This window comes from Cinclus cinclus, chromosome 1 (genome assembly GCF_963662255.1).
Source record: "Cinclus cinclus chromosome 1, bCinCin1.1, whole genome shotgun sequence".
NCBI lineage: Eukaryota > Metazoa > Chordata > Aves > Passeriformes > Cinclidae > Cinclus > Cinclus cinclus.
The window spans coordinates 87,536,725-87,549,914 of NC_085046.1; the positions used below are offsets into that span (position 1 = coordinate 87,536,725).

The window sequence follows — 13,190 nt, forward strand, 5'->3', positions numbered from 1 at the left end:
TACTCAGCACTATGAAGAGCTTATGTGAAACAAGCCAGCACCTGTCACTATATTCTTTCTTTCTAGGCTGACAGAAACAATCGTGCTAAAGAGATTGCTTCAAGCAGATCAACTTTATTTGCCAAAGGATTCTCAAGCTGCTGCATACACACCACCCAGCCTCAGGATTTTGTCTCAGCTCCAGCTCTTGGGACCCTAGTTTTCATCCCTAGCTTTCTGCCCCTTATTTTTCATTCCTTGCTTGCTTCCTTTCCTTCCCCTCAGTACACACAAACCCAGAATGCAACTGAGGACCCAAACCATGCCAATAGACACTGCATAAGCATGTGCAGAGTTGTCCCAGAGATCTCTAGCCACAGCATCACAAATAAAGAAACCTGCCGTGGCTAAGTGCAATGCTAACAGACTACATAACTGTGTGTGCTGCTTTGGGATTGTCAGATTATTCAGGCAGCAGAGGCAAGAGTCACTGTAACTCGTCAGGGACAAAGTCATGTCATCTGGATTTCCAAAGCTTTTGAAAATGCATTTGGAAATGAACAACATGCAACAGCTAATGCACTAGATTTTTCACACTGCTAGACTAAGATGCAGATACCCAATTTACAGATAACACAATAGCTCCTTTTCTCTTAGTCATAAATTCCAGGACAATCAGATTGTGAATAGTACTTCCAGATACTACAGAAAAATAGGGCAGATGATGAATATTTTATCGCTGAATTCTTGATATCCATAATCATATTATTTTATTATCCCATGCTGTGCAGAAAAAAAAACATGGGAAATGAGGCTAGATTTGTGAATGATAATAGTAATTTGTCAAGCTGTTTGATACAAGGATGAAAATACAACAAACATGATTTTAAAACTTGAGATGGGAAGATTGGCTACTGACATGAAATGGGAAAATGTGGAAGTGATTTAAGGGTATTAAAGAAATATAAAAGAGACTGTGGTACATTAATTTATATAGCAGGAATAACAAAATAAAGTACAAGAAACACTAGCAAGAGCTGTACCTATTAAGAAAAATGGCAACCATTTTAACAGTCCTGGAAAGGAAAGATGGATAAACTGTATCTCGTTACATGCTTCCACTTAAGTTTCACCTTGACTTCAAAAAAGCTATTTTCTTAGTACAATGCTCCTGGATTATGTATGAATGGGGAATACCTTCTGCTAGTAGTACTCAGACACATATATTCAAATCTTCTTTTCCAAAGACATTTGCTAGAGTTCAAGTTTCCTTATGAATTACAGCATGAAATGGCATGTTCCAGTGCATTCAAGCTGCATACTAATCACACACTGTAAAGAAGCATTTTTAAAAAACAATAAAATTAAAAATAAAACCTTTTGGAATTACAAAGACATGACTCAAGAGACAATGCAGATGGAGCTTGGGAGAGGTGCACAAAATCAATCACAGAAGCACAGAGGCTGGAAAGGAGCCCTGGGAATCTCAAATCCAACCTCCGGCATAAAGCATATCCAGCTGGACCAGACTGCTCAGGGCCTTTGCCAGTTGGGTTTGGATGCCTACAAGGACGGAGGTTCTTTACTGCAATATGGCAGGGATAAAACCTGACTAGAGCTGCTGCTGTTCATGTCACAAATAATGATCCAGGTGTTTCAGTCACTAGCAAAGAAATGGAAATGTGGCCCACAGATAAGGGAATCGTATTAACTCTGGCTATGGTGACCTGGCATTTCATTTGAAATGCTGTAGTTCTATTCCTAACTGCTCTGCCTGTATTTTAATATCAGGAAAACACTTCAAAAACATAAAAAATCAAAACCCATAGCAGCTGAGGGGGAAAAAGAAGTGATATAGCTTGAATCACATTGATTGAAAACATCAATGTAATATGTTTTTACTCTTCAAGAAAGTTATCCTCATTGCTGACCTATTTTTGAAAACTTTAAGCCTCTCCAGGCAGAACTTTAAGTCTCCACAGTTCATGAGAAATTTTGGACCACATCAGTAATGCTCTAAACATGAACTTTTAAATATTGGCTTTTCAAACAACAACCAAAGGATCAGATGAGGCCAAGTATAAATATTGACCTATGAACAATGACTTAGACTGTCTGCATGACACTTTGGTGTTTAACGGGAACTAGTATCCAGCTGTCAGTTCTGATTATTTTAGTTTTAATCCCTCATACCAAGATTATGCATTGTGCACACAGCATTAGAAGTCAATTTCCTTTGTTTCTACCTCTGTAGTAGAAGAGGGTTAAAGCAGGCCCTTCTTCTGAACTCAGTAAAAACAAGCCCTTGAAACAGTGGGAGCCTATAAACCTGAAAGGTTTATAATTAGTCAACTTCTGAAAACTCCTGAAAAAGATACTAGAAATAGAGTTGCCCCTGCAGGTTCCCACATACCTTTCTCTTCTTAATTAAAGAAAGTATAAAAGCAGAACTGAGATATAAAACACATTTCAGGTATTTTTATCTGCTATGCAATCTCAGGAGTCATGTATCAATTACCTCTAGAAAAGCTGCTTGGAAACTAGAGCCTGCCCAGGTGAAATTAAAGGGAGTTTTATCCTTGGCTTGCAGATGATGAAGGAGCACCACGGGATCCCATGATTTTTATACCCCGTCATCCCAAATTTCAGTGAGAGTTGCACTTCAAAGCCTTTATGGTTTGAAAAATCAGAAACAGAGGTCCGAATAACAATGTTTCCCTGTTCTTTTTATTTCTATATTAAAAGAGTAACTGGACATTCACTGTAACAATCCAATTCAGAAATAGTTCATGGTCTCATATGGCAAGATCCAGGTGACTGCAGCCAGCCTCTGCATTTACCAGTCCAGAACCAGAACCAGAACCCCCTTAGCAGCATTCAGAGCACACACCCAGAAGAGGTGCAAATGCATTAAGCATCAGTATGCATACAGTGAAAGGTCAGATATTCACATCATGAGAAATGCAGGACACTGTGCTTCTGAATATACATCCCTAAACAATTGAAAGGAATGAAGGACTTTTTTTCCTATTTCCCCTTTTCACCTCTATTATTTCCCAAGGTCTATTTTATATATATATATACATATATATATGTATATATATATATATATATATATATATATTTCATATTTGTTAGAATACTATGGGATAAAGCCCTAGAAGGAAGAGTGAGGCAAGAGAGCTGGTTAAAATTCAAGGGTCATCTATTCCAAGCCTAGGAATTATGCATCTTAATAAAGACACAAAAATGCCAGGAGGCGTGCATGGATAACAAGGAGCCTGTTATTATCAAACCTTTCTGTGTAACCAAAACACAGGAAGGAAGCCTGTGGGGGTGGAAGCAAAAACAGGTGGCCTGGGAGGAACACAGAGGGGTTGTCTGAGCTGCTCAGGAAAGGTAGAGCCCTGAGAGAATTAAATCTGGACAGGGACATCAAAGGAAAGAGGAAAAACTGTACATCAGTAGTAAAAGGAAGACTAGGGAAATGTGGGCTCTCTCCAGAGGGGATCAGGACAGCAGATTACCCAGGATATGGAGAAGGCTTAAGTATCCAATGACTTTTTTGCCTCTGTCTTTACCAGAAGTGCTCAGCCACACTGCTAAGTCATAGAATGAAAAGGCAAGAACAGGAAGAATGAGGAATGTATCACTGTAGGAAAAGAATAGGTCTGAGACTATCCAAGGAATCTGAAGGTGACCAAGTCCATGGGATCAGACAAGATGCATCTGTGGGTCCTGAGGGAACTGGTGGGTAAAGTGGCTAATCCACTTTCCATTGTATTTGAGAAGTCATGGCAGTCAGGTGAAGTTCCCACTGACTGGAACCTCCACTTTAAAAAGGGAGGAAAGGAAGACCTGGGAAACTATATGTTGGTTAATCTCACCTTGGTGCCCAGCCAGAACATGGAGCAATCATCCTGGAAATTATGCTAAGGCACATGTTAAAATAAGAAGGTGGTTTCTGCCAGCCAACATTGTTTCACTAAGGGTAAACCATGTCCAACATATTTAGTGGCCTATTATGGTGGCACTACAGCATTGGTGGATAAGGGAAAAGCAAGTGACATCATCTACCTGGACTTATGGAAAGCATTTGACACTATCTTGCAGGACACCCTTGCTCCTAAACTGAACATGCAGGGATTGGCTGGATGATGACATCCAAAGAGCTGCCACCAATGACTTGATGTTCAAGTGGAGACCAGTGACAGGAGGTCTTCCTCAGGTGTTGATACTGGGACTGGCACTGTTCAACATCTTTGTCAGTGACATAGGCAGTGGAATTGAGTGCAGTCTTGGCAAGTTTGCCAATGTCACCAAGCTGTGTGGTGCAGCTGATACACCGAAGGGAAGGGATGCCAGAGGGCCCTTGGCAGGCTTGAGAGATGGACCTGTGTGAACATCATAAATCTCAACGATGCCAAGTAAAAGTTCTTGCACATGGGTCAGGGCAATCCCAAAAAAAAATATGGGCTGGGTGGACATCAGCCCTGGGGAGAAGGACTTGGATGTGTTGATTGATGAGAAGCTCTCCATGACCCTGCAATGAGTCTGCTGGCAGTCCAGAAAGCCAGCCAAGTTCTGGGATTCATCCAAAGCAGTGTAGCCAGCAGGTTAAGGGTGGTGATTCTGCCCCTCTGCTCTGCTCTCATGAGACCTCACCTGCAGTGCTGCAGCCAGCTCTAGGGTACCCAACACTGGAAGGAAATTGATCTATTTGAGTGAGTCCAGAAGAAGGTCATGAAAATGCTCAGAGGACTGGAGTACCTCTTTTACAAAGACAGGCTGAGAGAATTGGGGTTGTTGAGCATGGAAAAGAGAAGGTATGGGGAAGACTTTACAGCAGCCTGCAGGTACCTGAAGGAGGCCTACAAGAGAACTGGAGAGAGACTTTTGACAAGGGTATATATTGGCAGCATGAAGGGACATTGAAATGCAAAGGGGGAAGGTTTAGATTAGATATGAGGAAGAATTTTTTTACTGCAAGGGTGGTGAAGCACTGGAAAATGTTGTCCAGAGAAGTTCCTCGGTGCCTCATCCCTGCAAGTGTTCAAGGCCAGGCTGGATGGGCCTCTGAGTAATCTGTTCTACTGGAAGGTGTCTGGACCCACAGCAGGGGGCTTGGAACTAGACAAGCTTTAAGGTCCCTTCCAACCCAAACTGTTCTATGATCCTGTGATGAAATGCTGATCTCTACCATTTCCTTTGTGCAGATGAGACAAAAGAAGAAAGACCCTTTACTGCATTTATGTAAGCTGTCGCTGACATGAAGTAGGGGGGCAGAGAGACCAAGCATCACTAAGAGTGGCACTTCACTGTGTTCAGGAACCGGTGAAGCTTACCTTATTACCCTGCATTTTCTTACTTCTGTATGTTTGACCTCCTTCAGGTGTCCTCTTTTTTCTGTAGGAGAGCTTCAGAGCTACTTCAGAACCTCAGCCAAGTCAATAAGAGCACCACAAGTATTTGTTGTAGGCAATGTACTGTACAGCATTTGTTATTCTGATAAAGCTTTGTCTTGAGGGTAAAGCATTGCACATTTCCAGTCAAATACATAGACCTGACTTTGCAATTTCACTGAGGGTACTTATACTGTATGATCAACCTTGCTTTGCCTGCTTTGGGTGCAGAGTTTCAAAAACAAATCAAGTTTCCACCGAGGTACATTAAATACAAATTAAAAAATGCACGGCTTGACCTTTATGTCACTGAATAAAGCCTTATATTTTTAGCAGTTTTGGCAAACTAGATCAGGAAAGGAAGCTAGATATTTCAGATGATGCTCTTTAGATAGGAAAGAAGAATAATAAGACATACTGAGTTAGATGTGAAATATCTATCCAACTGCATAAAAAGCACATGCATCACAGCCCAGTGAATATGCCAAGCCTGAGATATTTGTCTGATGTAAACCATATCAGCAAAAAATCCTGTTTTGTTAACAAAGCCTTACCTTTCTGCTATGGATTTCCTTGGGACAAACAAATCCTCTCCTGCGAGGTAGGCAGCTGCAGTTCCACCTCCAAAATAGGTTTTCCTCAAGAGGGGAGCAATCCTGTTGTTCACCAATAATGCTCCTAAACCAGTTGGGAATCCAAAGATTTTATAAAATGAGATGGGGATAAAGTCAGCTTGGTGAACTCCCAGGTCTAATGGAGAACTGCTCACATACGAAGCTGCATCTAGTAGAACAAACCACTTCCCTGGTATTTTGATGGGGCAGAGTTTCCCAGATTTTATGTCCTGTATCCATGAAAGGGGATACTTGGTACCAGAAAAATTGCTCTGAGCTGGGTAAGAGAATAGATGAGGTGTTGTGAAGTTTTGTTCTTCAGCTGGTAACCTGCTTTTTGCTAACAAAATTTCATTTGGTTTTATTGGAACAGACAAGACATTCATTGAAGCAGTTATGCCCCTCATACCAACCACAGATGTGTGGCTGTCAGTTAGGTAACAAAATCGACTGCTGGGTTGCTTTGTGCCTTCAGGTATCCAAGGGAATGATTCTGCTATCAGTTTAAGTGCAGCTGTGCATCCAGATGTGAAAATGATGGTGTAATCCTCAGCAGTAGTGTGAAAGTGTTGCAATATTCTGAAAAATGAAAAAAGAAAAATATCCATTTATTTTCTGATTTTTCTCCTTTATTGCTGTGTGATATATTTTGGTTTTCCTCATCATAAGTTCTACTCTGACATCAGGTATTAATAGAAGTAGACAAGTTTTGCCAAACAGTACAATAAACTTCAACAAGGGAACCTGAATCATTTTGCCCACAAGAGACTCTTTTCAGTGCTGAAGTAAACGTGGCTGTGTTCTTAAGAAGCCAATTTGCCTGGGTACAAATAGAGTAGCCAGTCTGGTCCCTCAGTGGGATCAGAATCAAGCCTGCATATAATTAAAATTACACTGTCCTTCAGAGAGACCAGTTTTATTTGCAAATTATGAGGATTTTCAGTTTACAAAATATTCTGAGCAGACAGAATGTTTCAGTTAAGATAATCTACTTAAATAGTGGGCATCCAAATTAAGGGTCACAGTATTCAACAGGGAAACCTTAGGAAACAGCTTTTCTCCTTGCTTATGTTATTAGTGATAGAAAGAGAAGGCAGCAAGAAGCAACACATATTTCCATGGGCCTTATGCACATAAGGCTGTAATCTCTATACTCCACAAAGGTAGCCCAAACCAAAAGAAATCTGATGTTTTCCAATGAACCAGACTACAAAAAGCAAACTAGTCTCTCGAGGCATGTCTATGCTACACATCTTTGATGTCTTGACAGCATCTTGCTGGCTGTAAGCTACCTTTTCTGAACACCACCTAACACAGCTTGTGGTACCCATGATAGGTTGTGCAGCTACTACAGTTTTGCAGTGTGCAAGATGAATCCTTTCAGAGGCTGAGGAACAGCTTCAATTCACTTTTCTTACCTATAACACCTGAAGGAATTTATCTGAATTAACTTTATAAAACTGCTACTAATATAAACACAAAATGTAACACACATCTGAGAAACATCAGCTTCAGTGAATGGAGCAGAGCAAAGAAAATTGAACCAGAGCATACATGTTACTGCTCAGAAAGGCTCTCCAAGCAGCTGACATTCTGATCTGTGGAATTCCAAGATACAGACCAGCATCTAGAGTATATGAACTCTGGTTTCCAATGTATCATTAAAAGTTTGCATGTTTTAGACAACAGGATATTCCCTTTCTAGAAGAGGCAGAAAATAAAGATAGAGGTGCATTTAAATATAAGTTTCACAAAAGCTTATGTGACAAATTCAAGTTAAAAATCCTGAAACATAAGACAGTGGTGAAATTCCTTAAAATTTCATTCATCCAGTCTGAAACACAAATGCCATAGGCAAAGGGTTTTAGAGCTGGGTGGTGGGTGCAGCAGTCAAATATTAAATCCTGGAAAAGAAACAATTGCAATGGCTTTGATGATCTGCACTTAAAAAAGCTACTCTAAAAAGGCCCACTGATATGGTATTATGAATATTTTTTCTCAGTTGAAGAAAACTCTTATAGTACTGGGAAGTACAGGATGCAACAGATGGATTCATAGGCCCAAATGAAACTTGACTTTCTACAAAACTTAAATTTTTGAAACTGATGCAAATGGTAGGTATTTTATTTCTTCTGGGAATGAAGAAAGAACTGCAACTCTTCTGGAGAAGCAGGTCATTTAGGCTTTAAACATTCCAAGAAATCATTTGAAAGAATTCGTAAGAACCTTTCTGAAACAGACTTGCCAGGGAATAGTTGCTGCAAGCATTCACAGCTCCAGACATAATTTTCCAAAACCATCTACATAGAAACCAAACTTTTCCATTAGAGTTTGTAAACCCTGTTAGGGATGAAGACAGGAACAATCACCAACGTTTTTGTATCGGGTATTGAGCTGACAGCCTGACTCATTCATCACTGTGACCTGCTCTCTCTGGTCATTGAATCATTCCCCTTGCCCCCTGCACAGAGCACTGCAGCCTTTCCCTCCAACTGCACTGCAGCCTGGAGCATGTGTTTGCATCATATAGGACATCTGAGTGGAGGAACCTGAAACAACCCAGCTGACTCCAGGGGTAACACTCAGAACCATGCCCTGAATTTTAGTCCTGTTATCATTCCGCCTTTATTCTTCTTTCCTTTCATTTACCTAGATACAGAAAAGGTGGAAAGCAGAAAAGCAAGAGTCATAATTACATCTTCAGGGACAGAGAAGGAAAGCATTTTACCTCTGTTTATAGGGGGAAAGGAATGGTGGAAAGCGAATTAGAAAGGAGGCTGGGAACTTTGTGGTTATGGGCATAATTTTTAATATATTATCTGACGTGGCTTATTTTTGTATGCACTATGGTCATGCAAGATAGATTTTGGAATCATGACACTGATACAAACAAGATTGAAAAAAGGGTTGTGCAGTTCCAAGAAAAATCAACAACAACAATAAAGTATGCAGCTTGGTCTATTTTTTACCTCTGTAAGCTTTAGGACAAGTTACCTATTCACATGTATGTGCACACACAGAATACATTTTGAGCTAAAGAACTTGATGACAGGAGCAAATTCTTAATATGTAGTATTTTTTTCATAAGAGTGAGCTGATAAGAGCAACAACAAAAAGCAAGCTGAAGGCCATTATCAAGTCTGCTTCTCTTTACTCTCTATAATTTCTCTGTTCTCATCACCACTCAGCCTCTTTGTGCCACACAGGCTCAGTGCAAGGTGAGACACACTGGGTATAAAGCGAAATTTTGCATAAGAGCACCTGGAGTTTTCCATTGGAATTGTACTTGCTTACCACAGTACTTAATCTGACCAAAAGACATTGTTAGATGACTACAGCTGGAATGCAAAAATGGTGGAATGGGATTTTATAACGGGATGCTGTCATCCAGCTATGAATATCAGAGCCAGTGAGTACTTTTATTAAACCTTTTCAGAATTCTACAAGATAATAAATACTATTTTGGATTGTTAAGGCTCACAAATAGTGTCAGCTTTATGTACAATTCAAAATGAGTGAGACAAAGTTTGTTGGTATTTTAGCTATATTTAGTTTTAATTCATTCAAATTCAGAAATAGCAGAACAGTTCTAAAATAAAATATCTGACACAACACTGATATATAATCTATTCAGTTCAGTACCAGAAACTGACTTTCACATGAAAAAAGAATTAAACTTTAAGGTTAATTTTCAGAAGTCTCCAAATAAATTAGAAGCTTATTTTTAAAAAGCCAATTAAGTTCCTAGAGCTAGAGAAACAACCATCTTATGTTTCTAATTTACTTAAATAGGAAATAGACTTGCTTGTGAGTCAAATTAGCTACCTATTGCATTTTGAGTCTCCAAACACATTATAAAATTGCTATGAATCCACTACCTGCAAAAGAGGTGGAATTTTTAAGGTCAGACTTACATTTTGATTGAACTATTTCTAACCTTAAAAAGAAAAATAAATAAATAAAGCAATAACAACTGAGTTTAGGGAATTTTCTTCTCCAGAATGACTTCTGACGTGCAGACCAGAAAAGCTGCAAGAACCTTGGAATCAGTTTTATAAAATGAATACCACAAACTGTTGAACTGGAGCAGCACTGCCATGATAAAATCAGAGTACTCCAGGATAGAAAACTGCAATACATCTCAATGACTTCTGCAGCCACAGGCCTACATCCTCCATTTTGACAATGATATTGAGGAATTACACACAAAATTCCTAATGCTGTCTTCTGTCTTTGTGCAAGACATACCCCATTACAGTGAAATGCAGTACACCTTTATTACACTCCGAGAAGATTTATAGCCATATATAAGGTCGCCATTGGCAGCAGGACTAAAGACTTGTGGTAGAAAACTGATAACTTGATCTACTACAGCTGACAGCTGCAAAGAGCAGTAGCATTTTATAGTATTATAAATTCCCACTTTCCATAGGACTCTTTGGAAGAAATTACTAAGAGGGTAATTGTTTCATTAAACATATGGATACCACTGTGCCATCACTTGCAAGATGGCAGAAAGGCTGAGAACAAGTCCCTTGCTGTCAGGCTGGCAAGGTGAGGGAGGAGCTGCAAGCTCCATTTCTGCAGGACATTGGAGGTCCACCACAAGTGGCCACCTCTTCTCCTTGTCCTCTCAATGTCCCCAGAAACACAGATCATGACACAGATCATGCAACCTGTCCAGAGAGAAGGCACTGAAAATGTCCTCACTTGACCACACTTCCTGGTGCTTGTTTGTATTCTGAGACCTCACTGTTAGCTAGTGTTTAATAATTTTTAAAAGTTGCCAGGAGACTTTTGTATCTTTACAACAACAGCTGAGCCAAAATACATTTCCACTTCAAAGTAAACACTGGCAAAGAAAGTAAATTTTCAACCCAAGCAAACTCTCTCATTTTATACGCTTAATACACACAAAATTAGTAATGAGTTTTATACTTAAAGATTTCTATAATCAAGTCATACATTTAGTTGCATTATCTAACTTACCTAATCCAAAAGCCTGAACTAAAAGTTTAATTAGAACTGTCACTCCACAGTACCACTGGCAGCTCTGAAGAAGGCAATGGATACTATTTGTTCAGCTACCTTAGGGACACTGTGACACCCAAAGTTAGACAACAGAGATGCTCTCCAAAGCTGCTGCCTGGCTGCTCTTCCCTCATGCAAGAAGTCCCATGTTCCTCCTTGCCATCAGCTCTTTGTAGCTCTCAGCAGAAGATCAGTAGCAAACAAACTTACTCCCGTACTACACCATTTCCATTACAGCCTCCCAAAATTCAGCTGATTGCTTTTCTTCCATGCTGCCAGGATTAAAGTACTTTTAAAATATATTTTGCATCAATTTCCCTCTATTCAAATCTACCTTTTGAAAACAGCTGTAAAAAACTGAAAAGTAACTTATATTGCTAGGTTTGTTTCCCTCCATGCTTTAATTCCAATTGGTGCAAACATTTATATCTCTAGTTGGCAAGATCAAAATATGGTCAAGGAGTTTGTGGTTTATATGCTTTATATTTGTATTCACAATTTTATTTGGATTGTAAATAAGTCATTTAGTATGAGTTTCCATAAATATTATGAGTACAATGATTCTCTAGTCAGTAGCTGATCTATATTAAAAAAAATCCTTTATAAAAGTTTAAGTATGGCCATTGTAACAGTAGCTTCAGATTTGAAGGCAGAAGCATGGTTACCTATTCAAGTTTAGAAGCACTTAATAAATGAAAATTTTCAGCTGCACATTTACATTTTCTTTTTTTTATTTTAGCATTTTTTCAGCATTATGCTACCCAGATTCAGAAACCAGTTTTGACTTGTATTGAGAGATGCTTACCTTGGGTCTTAGAAATATCATCACACTGTTTTTTGCTTTATGGAAAATCTGAAAAGATGTAACATGCTGTTGTTTAATGAATGGGTTTTGTAAGAATGAAATTTTAAAATTACTTTGGAGTCAGAAAATATTTTATTATTGCTTAATTTTGTTTAAATGTAACTTAAAATAAATTCTGTAACTAGCATTTTAATCCTTTCTGCACAGAAGTGTAGATCAAAGTAGAGACAGTAGCTGAATCTCATTTCTGGTAAGTATGTCTTTTAACATTCCCCATTTATTAATCAAGAGCCAGATCCTTCTATCAAAGCAGCCAAAAAACTCCCAGCAACTTCTAGTGAGAGTTCCTAAGGTCTTGTTATCTGCTGTGGCTGTTACAGAGCAGGGCCCATCCCTGCTTTCAGGCTTAACTTCATGTGCAGCAGCAGTTCTGTATGTGTTTTTCTACTAGATACACAGAGAAAAAAGGAAAAGAAGATGGAGCTATTCTCTTTCAAGCCAGCACAGAAAGATACCATAGAAGAGGATATATTTCTTAACATACAACTCAAATTTTCTTTAATTTCTGTCACTTTCTGATGACAAAAGTGACAGATCACATGTATATCATGAAGGGAATGTTCCAGTTTACAAATTAAAAATACAGGCTTTCTGGGTAGGAAATATTTTATATCTTATTTCATAAAGACAAGGTCTGTTCAATTCAGTATGTCACAGCACCAAGTTATATTCTCATTGTAAATTCCCAAATCAAACAAACACAAATTAAGATCTATAAATGCTTTAAAGAATCAAATATATTCAAGCAATAAAAAATTCACCTAAACTGTCTTCTTTCAGCAAAACATAACTTAGTGAAAAAAAGCCCTTGTAAATGTTTGGGGTTTTTTGTGTGGTTTGTTTGTTGGTTTAGTTTTTTTCCTACAGAAATGTTTTCATCAGAAATCTATACCATATCATCTGCAACCTGGGCAGCTAAGCCAGGGGAGATCCACCAAATTGGAGGATTTGTCCATGCATTAATACCAGCATGAGAAATACCAGTGGGATAAAAAACGTTTGACAGTTCTATCTCAAAGTTTCCTCAGTCGGTTCCCTTTTCATTTTCAGTTTTCTTTCTTATATGGACAATGTACAAATTTAAATTTTTCAGAGCACATGCTAACTGTGAAATAGCTGCACGCTGCCTTGTTTATCCTCAGTAGTTAGATACATACACACACATAAACTTCTTTTCTGACCATTTTACTTGAAAGGCACTCATTCTGAGCCCAGCTTCTTCCCATTACTGCTTGCACAAGAGTGATTAGGATCTTGCCCATTGACATGACTGTTGTTTATTTGCTCCCTGGAGACAAA

The 13,190-nt window shown here is 38.9% G+C and overlaps 1 protein-coding gene across 1 annotated transcript in view; it reads right to left on the bottom strand.

The window, feature by feature from the left end:
* Window positions 1–13,190, bottom strand: part of MOCOS (molybdenum cofactor sulfurase) — a 206,129-nt gene that overhangs the window by 117,745 nt on the left and 75,194 nt on the right. Inside the window, exon 4 of the mRNA XM_062500133.1 lies at window positions 5,936–6,574. Coding sequence (XP_062356117.1) covers window positions 5,936–6,574 — 639 coding nt within the window. The remainder of the gene's footprint in view (window positions 1–5,935; window positions 6,575–13,190) is intronic.